Source organism: Ascidia mentula, chromosome 1 (genome assembly GCF_947561715.1).
Source record: "Ascidia mentula chromosome 1, kaAscMent1.1, whole genome shotgun sequence".
Taxonomy (NCBI): domain Eukaryota; kingdom Metazoa; phylum Chordata; class Ascidiacea; order Phlebobranchia; family Ascidiidae; genus Ascidia; species Ascidia mentula.
Window position 1 is genome coordinate 5,339,787 of NC_138566.1, and position 18,609 is coordinate 5,358,395.

Consider the following 18,609-nt stretch of genomic DNA (forward strand, 5'->3'; position numbering starts at 1 on the left):
CAATACATACATCCCCAAGTTGGCCAAGTCGAGCTTTACAACATGACGACGGTAGTTGTGACGACATTGCTTTCAACTTCTAGTTTATTCGGGTATTACAATATTTGTATGTCTGTTTACCGAACCTAAATTAATGTACTTAGTTAAATGTCAGGTTAACTTCTTTCTTCACAATTTTACAACCGAGCGTTTATTGGTCGGTTTACAAACAAGCAAAATGGGAATGTACACACGCTAAATGGAACAAAACATAATGATGACGATGCAAAACGATAGGAAAATGTTCAATGGGAATTCAGTAAAATACCAAAAGAAACTCATTGCCATCAGCAAAACTTAGGAACTATCACAGGATGTAAAAATATTTTTTCCGACTAATTTTTACGTAAAAAATGATCTGTGACGTTTCATGAAGAAAAAATAGAATTATTTTCACGGTAACTACTGGATTCCGGTGTTTTTTAAGAACAAATTATGCATCACAATGAAATGGGAGGTTAACTTTGGGGCCGCCTACCGACGAGTTAAACCTGAATCACACAGCGTTTCGACATTTTGTGCAAACATGGAGCAAAAGTAACAAAAACAATCAGAAACTAATTACAAGCACGAATACGAAACCTCCAGGAAACGCAAGTTCAAAATAAGGCTAAAATCTAAAACCGATATCAGACCTGGTATTAAGTAAGTTTTCAACAGCCCCTTCTGGCTGTAATTATTACAATAGTTCATGACAACAATGGCTTCATTCTAAAACACGAGCAAAAGGTGCAACCATACAATGATAACGCGTGCAACAGGAGCCAACACCAATGCTACAGAACCGTTCATTTTTGAACAAACAAGCCTTGTATCAGAGCACCGTCGCCACCCACTATGTGGCACATGGCAAAAAGTTCAAGTATCCTTTTTGTGGCATTACAGTTAGCAAGGTGTGTAAAAAATTAATTTTTAAAGGCTGGGATACAAAACACGCCTTTTTAAGTTCACACGACCACACCAGAATAAGTGACAACCCAAAGCAGTACTTATGGTCTGTAGTATTAATGCATATTTCAGAAACCATGTGGTCCCAACTAATTCTTGTTATCAGACATTGCACAGTTTACGACCATTTTAGGACACCAGGTCCTCGCAAATTCCATCAGTTTCACATTACAAGGCACTATATTGAATTGAGCGGTGCGCATACGACGATTTACCATAAAACTCCAAATAAATATCACACACCAGGACAGCGCGTGCCTTTTTTAGGACGTTGAAATTGCACTAATGAACGTTGCTACAGAGGAATGGAATAAATCACCGCTAGACGGCGCTTGTTACGTAGGGAGCAACGCGAATGTTGCATAATGGAATGACTATATCCGCTCTTGACCTCACCAAAGCACTACATCGAAGAACGACTTTAACCGACGTTTAAATGGCAAAATTATTTAAAAAATCGGGCGTTGTAAAAATCTAAATGACAGTAGATGATGGAAAGGAGATGCGCGTAATTTTTAGGAAAGGTTTGGAACCTTTTTTGCAACGACTTGTTCCCTGTCAGCTTATTAAATGTGGCCTTTGGAGAATGAGACTCGGAGATGGTTGGTTTCACTCAGCTTGGCGTTGTGAAGCAGCTGTGAAAATGTTGCTAATTAATACACGAGATGTTTGAACGCTCAACAAAAAAATTCAAAAAGCTACAAGTGTGCAGTTACAATAAAATTATCAACCAAGCAACAAAACAAAGAATTATGTGGGATCAAAAAATTATGCTAAAAAGGAAAGCGTGTTTTCGACGTCTTACCACCAAGCACTTGACAGCTTCATCAATTGAGGCCAGTTTCACAAGCGCCATTCTCTTGTCCTTACTGCAATAACACAAATACAGTTGACACGACAGATTCTGGGAATAAGTTAAATAAGTAACTTGTTTAACATACGCAAAGAACTTGAATGCTTGTACAGTGGATTGCTGGTTGAAAAGATCAGTAAGAAATTCCTCAGTTGTTTCGGGCCTAAAAAGAACAAAAAAATAATTTCCTTCTTCCTAAAGAAGCTGCATTAGAAAGTCGTTCCTGTGCTCTTACGGTATATTGGATAAATGAAGAACTTCAGATGGCGGAAAAATGTTCTGGAAGTTTTTCGAACCCGGTTTCTTGAAGCGGTGCAATGGAGAATTGGTATAGTCCTAAAAAGTTTTCTTCGTGAAACACGATAATGACCGTTTTTTTTTCAGAAAGATACTTCAGTGTACCGATGATTTAAAAGTTAAACTCGACAAAAACAACCAACACGACGCTACTTAGACAACGGAATATATTCTTGCCTGTGTAAGCTTTGACATTTCTTGGCCCTCCTTGGGCATCTGGACTTGGCTGTGTTTTGACATCACAATTTTCAATCCTCTTCCAAATAACTTTACTCCGTGCAGATATCTAATAACTGCAGAAACGTGATGACGTCATATTTTTGTTGAATCATTTTAAAAAAAATACACAACTTACATCTATAAATACACAATGATAAAAAAATTTTGAAACGTAACATTGGGAAATCCCGTGTGGTAGAAAGGATAAAAAATACCTAGTTGAGCTTGGGTGTAGTCGTTCATTTGCACTAGGGCACTGTTCTGGTTTTGAAATAGAATCTTGACGCGAATCACGTCACCATACACACCTATTATGTCACAAACAAACAACATTTAAAATGTGTTAACAGCAGCACGCAAAGGTCATATAGTTATTTGGGTAACACCGAATCATGCAACATAATTCGGGTTGTTTTATTTTCAAAACTACATTAGTTTAAATTAAGTCGGAAAACCTTGCGAAAAGTACGCCGATAGGAGGCGCGCAAGAGGACATGAAAAACAAGTAAAGGATGACGTACCAAACAGTACAAAGAGTGCTTGCGGAGTCACCATCTGTCGAGAGAGCAGAAACCGGAGCAGCGCGAAGTAAAGTGACGAACCGTGGAGATAAGGAGGTGGGGTGTTGGATTTGTTTTTATTTACAGGTATTGGAAGCCGTAATTGTGTTGGGTGAAATTTAAATCGAGCGTTAAAGGAAAAGTTAGATCCATCCCAAATTTTATAAGATTTTAACAATCCAAAGAAGTTAAACAGGTAGTTATTCGTTGGGAGTGGAGCAAGGTTTGGGGAAAATGGGTTATTTGGTTGTGATGTGGGAATCACCCGGTTCGTATACGTCCAGCAGAGCAGAGGCAAAGGTAGCAGTCGACAGTAGACATGGTTTGGTGGTTGGTGAGTTGAGGAGAGGAACAGAAACAACAAAAAAACAACGCGTCAGTTGAAAGGCGCATTTCAAAACGAGCAATTAGTAGTTAGCGCCACACACGCACAACACACACAACCAATACTAGAGAAACTGATTTCAATAAATTGCTTTGCGAAGAAACCCCATTCTAACTTCCATATATTATTGGGAATTTTTGTTCGAATTATTTACCCGCAAATCTAGCAAGATGTCCAAAACAACACCATCATACCGTTACGTTACTTGCATGGACAAGCATACACACACAACACATTTTTAGTTTAGGAAAATTGCGACGTACAATATGTTACGTACCTCTTCGTTGAGATTTGAAACGTGGAGAACAGCGTTGTTTACTCCGACAATGGCAGCAAGCTGCGCCGCAACCGCCGAATTTCCCAGAGTAGAGGTGCCGGCAACTGTTGTGTTTATACCGTGAATCACATCTGGTCAAAAAATGGTAGGTATTAAATTGATCAGCGTGCTATGATCACCTCTGGATTGAGAATACCGAAAATTATAACAACTATCGTTGGAATATTGTGTGTGGATTTACCATACACAAAAGCCCAACGGGTCTATGTTACCAGTTTCACAATATACCAATGAAGTTAAGTATTTTGTTGAAGTTAATGCTTCGAAAACATGGAATACACATGTTGTAACAGAAAAAACGCTCGCGGGTAACACAAAAAATGACACAACAATGATGATTGCTAACTTGAAGCAGAAGCGAGCGAAGCAAGTGGATTTTGTTGAAGCGCTGCTGCAATCGCCGCTTGACTGGAGTATGGGGACGGCATCAACCCGCCAGCACCTGCAGTATGAACAGGTCACGATGTAATCGCAAGCAACCGACTCTCAAAACACAACTTTGTGTGAGGGTAAATTACAACTAGGTGGCGGTGAATTATTTTTAGTGTGTCACCCAAAAAAGCGTATTAAGCATTAACGATGGAACAGCATTTTTGTTTAAATTTATAAACTATGCTTTGGTTAATTTCGTGATAAAAGTAGCGCAAAAATATAAATTCTGTGGATATGCAAAAGCGTCTTTTTAATAGCGTTTTGTGTAACCGAATATGCATGACCAAGTTCTCTAGCGTTATTTTAAAGCACATCGGCCAACTGTGGAAGAACTACCAACATATTAGCAGCGTTGTTAACCTGAAAGCATGTTGGAAAGAGCACTGGTGTGACCAAGTATTGAGGTTTCTCCAGAGGGCAAATCGTTTCTGGTGTAGTCGCGACTTTTGTCGTTGTTGTACTTCACGTTGAGCGAAGTTAACTTGCTGTATTCGATTCTCAAAGTGCAGCATGAGTTGTATATATTCTGACCGTCCAACGACTACATGATAATACCACTTTAAGGCTTCCTTCATAACCATTGAGATAGTTTTACAGACAAAGGAAACTTGTGGCAAAATAAACAACTTCACTATCTAAAAGTAAAACTCTGTGTTTTCACCGAAACATATTCCGAATTAAGGTCTTTTCGAAAATTTATGTGAGATTTTTTTAGTATTTTGAAATTTATTTAAGTATTTTGTTTTCAAAAAACAAAGACACACATAGTTGCTAGTCAAATGCACATGATGGAGATTAGGTTAAGCACCAGATTAGAGCAAAGTGGAATAACTTACAAGTTTGGCGGTCTGGGATTGTATTGCATCTCCCATTTGAAGCAGTGCCTGAAACTGGTCTGAAATAAAACCGTAACCATAAACATGCAGACAAAATATTGACCTCGCATGCCGATGAGCATGACTGGCAAAAATAAACAATCAAGAACAATTGAAAATTTTTTAGTAGCAGTAAACGTTACCATTCCTAATTACTTGGCTATTTGCATTAAGAAAGGAAATTTTTGTCGGTAAAACAAAACATTAAACTGTTTTTTTTTAAATCAACATTTTTATATGATTGAGCCCTTGTGGCCAGGCATACACACTTACTGTTTTTGTTGAAGGTTATGATTTTCAGTACAACACCAAATTTGGAGAAGATGGTGTGTAAGATGTCTATGGTGATGGGGTAGAGCATATTTTCAACCACAATTCTAAGAACGTGATTCTGGCCACCGGCTCCATCACCTTGCTGCATGGCCTGTAGAGCAGCTTGTGCTTTCTGTAAATTGAAAATAAAGTTTGATAACATCACCATAATCAAGCGAAATAACATTAGCGTTTTCTAACCGGTAGAAACTCTTCGAGAATAGAAAGCATAACGTTTCATAAAATTGAAAAATTAAACAAACCTTTAAACACTAAAGTCAAAATAAAACCTGAACTACATAAATACTGCATTATTCACAACCTTGTGTCCGAACACAAAAGAATATATGTTTCGCTAAAAAAGCATCTTTATTTCTTGTTCGACAAAACATAGACCTTATTCAATAGAAATAGATTATAATTTACTAAAATATGAAAATGCATTTTTGCTAAACTTGTATCCTCAGAATAAATATTGTTCGAACACAAGGTTGTGAACACTATGATATTAATTGTGTAAGCTGCAGACAGATGGCCACTGTTTCGACCTAGAAGGTCTCATCAGTGCAGCTGGTGTGATATTAATTCATAAGTTTCCACCTGTGTCACGCAAAACAAGTGGCGTTGGAATTACGTTGATTTCATAAAGAAAGAAGCCTTATTATTGAACAACATAAATCAACAGTAGTTTGGTTAACACGATTCAGGCGCCAGGTCAAGAAAACCTTATTTCAAATTCAGGATTAATAAAGGAGAGGAAACCAATTAACTCAATGAGGTTTTTTTTAATTCCTAGAGAGGGATTCATAGCGCGACAAATCCCACCACAGGGACTCCCCCGAGCAATACATTGTGTTCATTGTGTCGTCACAACAAGGAGACAACCCAGTTTTTGAATGACGCATTCGATTATTTTGCACTCGATCAATTAGATCGATGGAACGAGTGGCAAAAAATATTTCATAATACGTCAGTAATATTTTATCACCTGGTGTCTATTTTTATACACAACCTTTCAACAAAATCCCACGCTCTTAGAGGATTTATATGAAACTAAAGTGCTGTTCCAACCATTTCCTAACACAGATTTTAACGTCACACGGCTCATATTATTTACAAAAACCAAGTACCAGTTGATTGGGAGAGTTGTCGGTCTTCAGTTCCTTGTGATTGGAGAACTGAACGAAGATGAGTCTGTCTCTAATGCTAGGAGGAGTCACTTCACTTCCTGTCACCATCATGGTCGCGGCTTCTTCATCTTCCATCTCAAGGAATGCTTGGTTTTTACCCTAAATAAAATCATACGAAAAGAAAATTAGGATATTTAACATTGGTTTCTACTTTTCTTAACGTAAGGTTGTTCAGCAGAAGGCGTTTGGGTTTTTGATATGTGTTGACAAAAAACAAATAACTGGGGATGTCACAATGTCGCATAATGAACAACAATAGTTTCTTACTGGCCGACACAAGAAAACATGAGCGTTTTATGGTTAAAACAGGTTGGTGCAACACGACTATTAAGGACATGGACACAAAACCGCGTCTGTAATAATTTAGTGGAAAGGAAATGCCGCGAATTGTTCGTCACTGCGGACAAAATTGCGCCTAAGAGTTATCATTATATCAAATATTCTTTGCTATGTCTCTGTAGCGAACGGTATCCGGCCTCCGCCATGCGAAATCCAGGCAAAACTGGTGATTATAGGATGAACAATAGCTGGTTTCGCTGTACGCTAACGGTGGTTAAATAACGGAAGTAAGTGTACCCGTCTTTTTCCTGCGTACATTTATTTTTGAACACGCAAGCAGCCAATAGGCCAAAATATTGTGCTCCTTAAAACAATGGTTTCCATGGTGCTGCGGTTTGCATGCAAAACATTGAATGTGCTCGACGTGGTTTTCGGTTTCCACATCCCCGTACAACGGCTTTCCTGCTGTTTTTACCCGAGCAGCGATCCGTTTTGGGATAATAGCGAAAAGGGACAAAAGTGAAAGCTAGCGTGGCATGTGATAGTAACTGTCCCAAAATTACAAATACCGGTGCTTCGCCAAGGCGACACCCTTATGAGCATTATGAGAAACGAAAGTTGTCCCTCGCCCAAAACATTCGCAAACAAACATTACCGCAAAAAAAAACATGCGACCTTCTTATCTTATAAACAATCGCTGGCGGATTACAAGGCGTTGTTTAAACAATATCGTGCACCACAATTTATCAGCGGGTCGATCGTCGCTCTGGTAACGGCACTGTTACGTCACAAGCGAGGACTTACCTTTAACATGAGAATATTGTTGACCCGACCAAAGGTCATGCCCAGTTGGATGACCTCTGTCTCCGACACGTCGTTTGGGAGACTGCGGAGATGAACTACTCGAGATACTTGGTTCGGATCTAAGTGGTCAGTTTTGATCTGAAAACAGTTTGGTTTTAGAAATTCTTGCATACACTTTGCTACCACACAAACCAAAAATAAAACGGCTATTGCTGATTACATCACCAGTACGTTGAACATGTGTTTGGGTATGTTTTGTAATGGAACGCACAAATAAGAAAGAATTTACATATGTAAAGTTACAGACAACAACAAACAGACAAATATCTAAGAATCTTTACCTTTTTAGCACCGTTATCAACTGATCCTACGAATGGATGTGATGCGTCTTCGTTGTTTCTCTGCAAAGAGAGAAAATCAACTGATAAAATGTTTGAATGCATTTTGATAGTAGACTTAAACGGGTAAGTTGCGAAAATTTAACATAATCCGAAGGCTGATTTTGTCTTTGTAACGAAAGGCACCGGGACAAGTCTCACCTTTGTGGCGGTGTGCAAAAGAGGCCGCTCAAACGCAGGTGCAGCAGCACTAAGTAACAGTTGCTGGGGTATGTGGGGTTGTGCACCAGCTATACATACAGTGCCCTGCCCAGGTATAGCCTGCATAGCGACCTGTTGCATTGCTGGCCCCCCAGCAACAGGCAAAAAAACTAGGGACATATTTCTAGTGTATTTTTGTGTTGTGTGACTGATATTAAATCATGCCAGTTAAGAGCAGTGTGTACTAGCTTTCCTAAATATACCTGCGTGAAATAAAATATGTAAACATTTTCCTTGGCTGGTTTTACAAAAATCTAAAAAACCTTTAGTTTGTACACAAGTTCACAACGAGAATCAGCAAACAACAGCGGTGAAAGCTAATCGCTTTGAATTCCAAATAAAACATCTGTACCAAGTTCTGCAACTTACTGCCAGACTCACACTAAGAAGTGCAACAATTTCACTACCTCGCCAGCTTATATTCGGGGCTCTAAACAGGTGGGGTGGCATATAAATTGCTATCCACGCTAAATTATTACCTTAACACCACATGACCTTCAGTAAGGTACAAGGAGAAATCAGAAATGTTTAAAGGTGTCAAAGAGATGTAATTTGTTCCCACCAAACTTTTTTTGGCAGTTGAAATACAAATTTTGAGAGAAAATTCTCCAAGAAAATAGCAGAATGGCATTATACAGAAGCCCCAGGCGGGGACACGTGCCAAGTGATAGCGTGTTCTAATAAAAATTCCGCACGACTTGTGTATTTTAAAGTGGTGTACATTTCAATGGTAATATTTAGAAGGTAGGTGTCAGTAAATGACTATTTTTGAAACGGGAAACCACATTGCTGGTTTGTAAACTCCAGTTACGAAATAAAAGCACTTCATCCGGAAAACAATAGTTTTCTTCATTCGAAAAATCACCTAGGTAAGGCCGAAAATATCGTCAAAGATTACGACATGCTATTAAGCGCTATCTTCCGCCGAGGGCTGTATAAGTCCCTGAATGCAAAGCGTTGCGTGAAAAGTCATACCAGTGTTTCATTGCTTGGACAACGTGGCCGTATTCACCACAGTTAATACAGTGATTACACATGTTTCACCATTACAGAAAAGGGTCGTTAATTCTTAATAAAATGAATCGCATTGATTACAACAAGACAAAACGATCGAAAGGTCCCCGCGGACGTCTCGTTAATGATGGATGCAAAGTTCTTCGGCTTATTATCTTACACCAGGGGGTAATAAAGGGGTAACATACTTAATCCAATACATTCTATGAGGATGGGAAGGAATAAGACTTTAATTCGGCTACGATGTAACAAAGGCATAAAAGAACGTCTTTACAATTAGTAAAACTCTCAAAATAAACATATTTTTATTAAAACAACACAGCTCTCATTTTTGAAAGGAATTTGTTTTCTTCGTTCAGTCGTCCCAGTTTACCGCATTTTTCCGCTTCGCATATGGTGCGGTTTACACAGAGGGTCCAAAGCAAATATTGAACCAAGAACATGACGGGCCACACCAAAACTGATCCAGTGTGAGCTTCGCAAATACACGCGACGAAACGAGTATCTTCGGTGGCTCAAAACGCCAAGCCACACTCGAAGCGGGACTTCACTGGTTTGAAAATACCGAATTAATCAAGCCGATCAACCTGTGTGCGGCTTCCACATGGAAAACACATGGAGTCTCAAGACGGCTTTCAAAAAACTCGAATGCTGCATTGAGTTTTATTGCAATATGTTACTAAGCCTTTAATCTTTTGAGGATGTACAAGACACAAACATTCGATGCTGTATACAATGACGAACAAACATGCAAATATCCCAACTTTCAAACGCACTGATAACTCATTTAATTGAAATATGCTTAACACTGGTTACCATAGTACAAAAAAATACAACTAAGGTCAACAGTTTTGCTTTCGTCATTCATCGAAACAACCCAAAGAAGCAGTCGCCTAACTGAACAAAAACCACGCCGCGTAAAATAGTGCATTTGGTCTACCCTGGCGCTCAGTTTCAATCAGGAAGTTATTGTGCTTTCTTTCCAGCGCTCCTCTAACAATAGAGGAAAGTACCAGGTACGTTACAGCAACCTTCTCCTCAGGGTAGTGATCCATTAACCCGTGAAAATTTTCAACAAAATACCTTATGCTGTATCCTGAAAAGCGAACACAGGAATTTGCCTTTTAATTTATAAATGGGTTGCATTTAGATCAGTCCAACATAAAAAAAACTAATCGATAAACAAGAAAAGCCAACAAATAAATAAACACTGCTGACCATGTAAGACGTTTCGTTACACACTGAGCACAACCACACACGTGCCGTTTTGTGACTACGGTGACCATGGCAAACTTCATTGCCTTAAGCGACGGCGGTTTCCGTTTCCTCGCAACATGCGAGCGCAATTTTAAGTGAAACATTGTAATTGCCTGCGTTAATAACACGTACATGCCTATTTTACATGATCAGCGACCCAGAGTCACACGGCGGCTTGAATGATCAATACAGAGGGATAGGCCTGTTTAGAAAAGCAGGTAGCAATTAAAACGCACGGCTGTCAACAGTAAAGCGTAAGTGGAATTCAATGTTATCTTTGCGATGGTTAAATTATAACAAATAGTTATCATAAGTGACGAGCAATAACTTTTCTGTGACTAACGTCGAATATAAACATATCAGATTCAGATTACACACATGCAGTGCACAGTACGATCACAGTGTCAGATTCAACATTAACAACAACTGACGACCAGTAGTAACACTCGCATTAAAACACCATTTCTGTTTGAAGACTAGCCGAGGTAAAAATTAGAAACAAATTTTCAATACGTTAATTGCTAACTCGAACAACGTTCCTGAACTGTTTAAACGATCGTAGACTAACGTGTCGTCACATCGTTACACAAAGAACTTCGTCATTACGGTGCTCATTTCCATTCAAACTTCAAACTTTTGATCAGAACACTTCACAATCTCATACGTCCCGTTGAAACACAAAATACCATCCTATCAAACACATGAACACGATACCAGCATGCAAACACTCGCTACTTGACACAAGCAACATCGGATCAATCCGAGTAAAAGAGGGGTGTCTGACCCCGCGGAACACAACTCGCCATGCAGTGGAGTCGCGGCTGTGTACAGTAAACTCGCAGGTGGCGGTCGAAGGGATTGTTTGGCGACACGCCTAAGCGCTACTGTATCCTGTCGTGAAGAAGGCGTACGAGAAATGTATGAAGCGCTCTTTAGAGGAACAACGCGACAGAGAGAACGCCGGCTTCACGGTGGATGCCCGTCAAAGGTGTCGGATCGAACGGGATACCTGGCGACCAGGGTGCGCGGCACGCACAGTCATTGAGGCGGAAATAACAGCACCAGGGGTGACGTTGGCAGCAAGGGTATGGTTTATTTGTTCGAAGAATTGTATTATTCCTCCTGCGTTGCTGGGCCTCGTCGTGATAGGGAGATGTTTAATGCTGGGGGTGCGTTATTGCGATCATAGCATGCAACTTACACTGCGATAACTCACTTCACTGCAACGCACTAAAAAGTACAACTCCGTACAGCTGTAAAGCATCTTTTCCGTGTATCAAATTTCAAAACGCGTATTCACCAACTTCCTCATATATCGATAAAAACATTGCATTGACCCACATACTGTTTCTTGACGGTCGGGATCCACCAGCTAATACAGAAACAAAAGCAAAAAATGCTGGAAAGACCATCAATCCGAGATATTCTTAACAAACTGAAAGTTGGTAAGCCTGGCCTTAGCCAATGACACTACACGCTATTCTGCAGCAACAGCACACAGAAGTCCAATAAGTCGAAACGTGGTGATTGGTGATGCACAAAACGAAGACGTAGATTCCCATGTGTGCGTGGAACACCCGCTAACGTCAACGACTAACCTTATTTAGAAATAATGAACAAGAACATTATATGTGATTCCAAGTAAACGTTAAATATTTGATTTCGATTACGATTTTCAGAGTCCAAGTTACGCGACAAAATTATCTGAAACAAAACTTGCCTAAGAAGCAAATTCTGCCATGAGATTATTATTCGCATCCACAAACCCATCCCAGTGACAAACCCAGAACGTAAATCGATAATAATGTGGCAACACGTCTACGCGAAATTATTTTAGATTACAATGTAAATCCGACCTTCCTCATAACCATCATGATACCTTGCTAATAAAACAACTTCCGTTTGTGAAAGTGCTATTTAATACAATACGTAACATGTTTTCAAACGTGTACTGTTTAGAAGCATGGCAAACCAGCAGCTACCGTCTGAATTATTTCGATCCGATTTTTAATTTGCACCGTGGGGAGATCAGTTTGACCGAAATATTTTTCCATCTGTCAAATCTGTTTGTTTACCGAGACGCGGACACACGAATAGAAATGTGTTTTCTTTTGCGTACACATGCTACACAGTAGACAAAGTTTGATTTAGGCAAATATAAATGTTCGCGTGCCAACGGAAATTCAATATAGTCGCCATTTGGCATAAATTGAATGGTGTGTAACCGAGGTCTTATCCAGTATTAAGACAATACAGACAGAAAGGGAATTGTAAAAATTGTTTGCAGCAAACGTTGATGTGAGATCTGTTTTGTATCAATTTATATTTAAAGCTGAATTTTATGAATACATATTTTTATTTGAAACACTGACACCCATAGAAGTGTGCACATTTAATTAAAACAAATACCTTTTGCCCAAAATTGGTCTTTCATAACTACAGTTATCATAGAAGAACAAGTTTTTGCAGCTGTTTTTGCCAGACAAAAACTTTTGTGCCATAAGGACAGTTCTTTTGAAATGATTTCACATGTGGATCACGCCAACATATTCATGTCCATCGCGCCTGGCTGGTGGTAACGTCACAAAAGACCAACCATCAAATTATCGATCTTAGTCACATTTGCCGACATAACAAGGCGACATGGTCACAACGCCTTTGGTAGGGCAAGTGATCGATTGGTGAGGCGGAACCGTGAACAAAAAGCGTGATTATTGTCGGTGAAGAGGTCACACAAGAACACGAGCGTGCCAATTTTCGGGAAAATTTGAAGGAAAGCCTCCCATCAGTGTAAGGAGCTCTTCCTTTTGCAGGACTCTGCAAACACTGTGGATTGACAGCTTTCGCAACGAAAGGACAACTGTCAACACTCCGTTATGGCGAAAATTTAATCAGTCTGTAGTACTGAGGGCATGGAAGAAACATAGTAACTTGCCAAAACGAATCGTAATTGGTGGAAAAAATGTTGGGGGAATAACACAGATCGATTTATCTTAAATCGTTACATGATAATTGGTGGACAAAGTATTCTTTTTTTAACGACGAAAACACATACAAATTCACCATAAAAACACAGGTCATGCCGCACGAAAAACTTGCCACTTTGTTATTTACTTCGTTGCATCTAGTTTTGAGACTCACGGCGTATAGAAAACTCATCATAGAAAACTCGTTAAAAAACCCTGGTGTGAGTTACCTCCGAGGACAACAGGTACGCGAAACAGTCAACGATACACTTTAATGGATTCAATTTTTTACACCAGTATTTCCCAACCGGTTGTACGCGACTGCATTCCAGGTGGTACGCGAGCCCCTGTCGATATTTTGCGGATATAGTTCGAATTCAAACAATCGTAAGTGATCTCAAATTTTTTGTTACTTCATCCCCAAGGTTACTTTGTAACACTCACCTGGGTGGTACGCGTCAAAATTGTTTACCTCCAAGTGGTACGCTACCACAAAAAGGTTGGGAATTACTTGATTTACACGGTAAGCGACAGGCTGTCATCCAGGCAAATGCCAGTGATTACAACATCCTGGACGTGACGCTGACACAACACTCAATGATAGCCTTAAAGGAAAACCTACGACACGTGAATGACTATCTAATATATAACACTCATTTAAAACACACCTAAGTTTAGTTTGCTTAATACATTTTTTGGTATAGGGAAAGCAACAGACCGACTAGTTTTTGGAAATTTGTGGTCTATAGTAAACGGTGATATAAACACCCTAGACAAAGTTTTGCGTGTTGCTGTTATGAAAAGATTAGTTGCGAAAGACTTTAACGTGACATAATGTAATATATCACAAAAAGGTTAAAAAATACATACAAACTCAAGAAAATCCTGAAACTATGACATCAATTTGGCCGTGCATTAATTTAGTCAAAGCAAAACACTCGCGAAACTACACCTTGTCAAACCCCCTTTAACTGCGTCATCACAAGACAACGTACCCTCTGTCTCGTTTAGAAACAACAGTACAAGCACAGATGCGCTCGACCGCACATGTCGTCGCAAATTGCTGTCATTACAAACAGTTTTTTACATACACAGTCTCTGTATACTAGACATCTTCAAGCAGGTATACGAGAAGACAAAGCCTGGGAATGATATCTAACCTGGCTTCACTTGCACGCAAAATGATCAACGCCACTTCCCGCGTTAGTTCCCTGCATAGAAAGACTGGCTCACAGATTTTCGGCGTCAAATCGCCACCTGTCATAACGCGACACACGTCCGGCATTTGTTGCAGGAACGTAACAGAACATGCGACCTTAACAATGGTACCAGCAAAGGACAAGCTAAGCTGGTTCAAAAAAACATGGCACAGAATGAAACACAGAGTCAGTGATTTTTGTTCCATTCACGCTTCGCCGCATTTAGGTAGAACGGTTTTTCTTTTTCTGTCGGTAAACTGGACTGGATCGAGCCTGAAAATTTAGAAGGAACTGGTACGGTTCCTTGTGTTTGTACTGTGGCAAGTTTCCCCGTAGTCAAACTATATACACACAATTCCTGTCAAATCGTACGGCCAGGAAAAAAATGCAAACGAATTTACTTAAAATGGATTTTTTTGAGTAATGAACAAGTCACAATTAAGTTTTTCCATTGCGGCAGGCTCGAACCATCGGATAAAGTTTCGCACTGGACTCTTCATATAGTAGTGACGTTGAATAATTAATCACATTCGTGGTAAGACGGGTGTATTTTGTAGCGGGCTTCCCTGTGTGTAAAAAAACACTGTGTGCTTCGACCCAGTACAATGATGTTTACCGCAGTCGGCAGTATTTTGTGCGTGTAATAATACATGGGTTAAGAGTAATTTGCTATCACACGATCGGATCCAGCGTTGTAATTAAATTTTACGAAGCGAACGTTTTAAAGGGTTCAAGTCGTAACTGTTACTGGTTCGTACATGTTTTGTGCATTAAATAAACTTTTGACAACAGAATGAAATTTCGGTTTATTAAAGAAACGTATACAGTGCATAACCTGCAAGTCATAAACAGGTATTACGTACATTTTCAACAAAACTGAGTGGTTTTACCGCGCACTCTTAAAACTACACCACCTATTGGGGGAAAATAAACGCAGATTTTTACGGATCACAAAAGCGCACGGATCACTGAGCTTTCTAATGGCCCAGTAAGAATTCCATCAGGCATGCAGTCCTTCTCACGATCTAGCTAACGTGCGACCTACAAAACCTTTTTTATCCACACAACAAATTTAGGCGGGTGAGGCGATAGCCGTGGCAAAATTCACGCCCAATCGGAGACACTTGTCCTTGACAAAAAAGGAATCTTGACATGATTCTTGCGGAATGCTTTGCTGCGCAAACAGTACAAAAATCTCGGATGCTCGTTTATAGAGGGTATTTGGTGCTTCTCTACAACCACCCTCTGTTATAACTTGTCACAGGTGAACCAGAAAGAAAACTGTGAACTACTGAACAGTAATATTAATCCAGGACAACAAGACAGACATTGTTTTGAACACACCAAACTTAAATATTCAAGAAGTAGAGAATGATTATGATTAATTTGGTATTATTTGAATCCCGAATATAGCTGAAATGCTTGAATATGGACCTACCATTTTACAGAATTAGTCTAAAATATGCCCGGCCAATGTTTTGTAATGTTAACGTAAAGTTTCAAACACTATGTCTGCTAAAGGTACTCATAAGACAGTTTTGATTGAAACAAATTAGGTGAGAATAAAGTTTTCTTATGTAAAGTTTTCTTTTCCCATATCTTAGCTTGTATAAAATTAAAAAAATATTGAATGTTACGAAAAAACACATTTGTTAAAACATGTTTTCACAAATTCTCAAAATCACCACAGTTCAGAAAAGTTTGCTGGTTGTACCACAATAATGTATGTAAATTCTTAAATGTGTGTAATGTGGACTGCAAGTACAGCTAAGTACAACCCTGTACAAAACATCTTAGTACATTTATGTTCAAATGCATGCTAGCAAATATCCCATGGATGCTATTTTACTATCTTGCACAATACTGCCATCTTGTGATGGTTATTTGTTATTGCTTTTTATTTAAAAGCAAACAAGCTAAAATAATCAACCCATAATTATCGGTTGACCCTGGTCAATGATAAAAAATTCCCCGTTGCATATATATACTTATATATAGTGGCAATTATGTAGCAACTAGGTTATTGTGTTGTAACTGTTCTGTGGGGTTCACAAACAAAAAACTATCTAGGCTGTAATGTAAAGCATGCAAATTGTAAAGGCTCCTTTTTTTGCAAATTAACTCACCTTGGTCCCATTGGCAGGTCGATATAAATCCATATCTCGCATTATCTGCAATCCAGATGAATAAAAAATGTCATTTGCTATGCAAATTCATTAAGAACTTGTGTCCACATGGACATCTACCAAATTGATTGCTACATATTACAAAGATAAAGAAACTGTGTTGTTTCATCTTGTATACAAAAACTATGTTTAAAGAATTAAACATCCATTTAACCAGAAAGGGTATATGTATTATGCCCTGCAACATAGGATTTCAACACAATGTAAAAAAAAATACAGTCCTCCAGAAATGTTTACAGCAATTTTACAATACAATCTGACCAATTATTCCATAGCCTATAGCTAACATTTCTGCATTAAACAAATTTACGTATTAAATAAAATTAGAATAACACATGTTCACAACTAAGTGTAATTTAAAGTGTTATCTTTTTGTTCACAGTTTGATAAATGCACCATACAATTTTTCTTCATATATAATAGCAATGTTACATCGTACTTTAAGAATATCTTGAATAGGAATGTTTAATGATATTTACAAAACATTTATGGAAATTTTGATTACTTGGATGCCTCTAGTAAGAACAACATAATACTTAGTTAAACAATATAGTTTGTTAACTTATAAATGGTTTACTTTGACAATATAAAATTAAACATTTCAAAATTACATCCATGGAGAAGTTGGTTAAATAAACCTAAATTCAATAAAACTGTTTGAACTATAATGTGGAACTTCAAATAGAATCACAGTCAAGAAAATTGTTTAAATTTGTTTGGCCGGAACATAAAATCAAAAATAATCAAAATACCTTGAAAGTGACGGTAATTTCGTCATGGAAATGTGTGTTTCACTTTTTTTGATGAAATCTTTTTCCAATTTTTTCCTATTTTCATGTGTTTACGGTAACAAAACTTTTTTCAGTCGACAAAATTTTTAACGCATACAACTTCGCCATTTTTTTATTGTCACGTACTTTCACAAAATTTATAAAAAACATTTTTTTTTAGAACGATTATCGATACATTATCATAAATCAGACATAACTAATATTTCGGCCGTAACGTACGCCTTCCTACCGAATATTAATCATAATCGTCATAAAAAATTACACTTTTTTGTTCATAACATTTTCCACAAGCTTGTGACCATGAGCATTCATACATCGCTAGGTGCGTTATTACAATCTCTTTCCATTGTTGCAAACCTGATTAATATTTCGACCTGAATCGATGTCTACCGACCGAATATTATCATAACCGATGTAAAAATTACACATTTCCTCTCAAACTCTTTTCACAAATCCCCAAAATAGTCTATTATTTTTGTGTGATGTGTATTGAAATATTTAACGAATCGTCAGACTGCTCTGTTTTACACGACGACATCAGTTAGCAAAACGTTGATTCAAATGTTGAAACTAATGAGAAAACGTTGGTAAAACCTCAGCGAACGACGATGCGAGTTATCCCAGAAAACAGGTGAGTGTTCTTGGCCTGCCTAACCACTGTCATAGCGTTTCATTTCCAATCGACTGGGAATACCACTTAAATAAAAGTGGGGCCTGGGTCAAAAGAGATTATTGGGAACCACCGATTAGACATTAGACCTTTATAACATTCCAATCGCTTTTTGAAAACAGACTACAGGAAACCCTGCAAAGGTAGAATGCCTACCAACCTGTCATGTAACGATGCACGTTTTTCATTTTAAAAAGACAATGCAAAAGAATTCCTGTAAAATGACTGTTATGGACACAAAGCACATTATGACTGAACCTGTGTATTACAGCAAGTGCTTTGTGTGTGCAAAAGTTTTCTATTATCGCATTGTGAAGAAACAGTATCGATTGTCGTGTCATTAGAAGTGAAAATACCAACCTATGAACTCACATAAATTAGTCGACAGAACAAAACG

General features: G+C 38.5%; 1 protein-coding gene across 2 annotated transcripts; it reads right to left on the minus strand.

Moving 5' to 3' along the window:
• Positions 1 to 173: 173 nt before the first annotated feature.
• On the minus strand, positions 174 to 17,626 carry LOC145913750 (polypyrimidine tract-binding protein 1-like). 2 transcript variants are annotated; one of them, XM_083001510.1, is made up of 17 exons: positions 17,504 to 17,626; positions 16,692 to 16,736; positions 7,872 to 7,931; positions 7,531 to 7,668; positions 6,388 to 6,546; positions 5,219 to 5,390; positions 4,907 to 4,965; positions 4,431 to 4,611; positions 3,985 to 4,080; positions 3,579 to 3,709; positions 2,878 to 2,911; positions 2,572 to 2,664; positions 2,315 to 2,430; positions 2,076 to 2,176; positions 1,929 to 2,003; positions 1,793 to 1,856; positions 175 to 1,622 (listed from the first exon to the last, which is right to left on the minus strand). In XM_083001510.1, the coding sequence occupies exons 2-17, from the start codon at positions 16,731 to 16,733 to the stop codon at positions 1,554 to 1,556; spliced, it is 1,590 nt and encodes a 529-aa protein (XP_082857636.1). In that variant the 5' UTR covers positions 16,734 to 16,736; positions 17,504 to 17,626; the 3' UTR covers positions 175 to 1,553. The 2 variants fall into 2 exon arrangements, with proteins under 2 accessions (XP_082857629.1, XP_082857636.1); XM_083001503.1 differs by lacking the exons at positions 16,692 to 16,736; positions 17,504 to 17,626 and adding an exon at positions 8,070 to 8,328 and having other exon boundaries at positions 174 to 1,622.
• Positions 17,627 to 18,609: the final 983 nt, after the last annotated feature.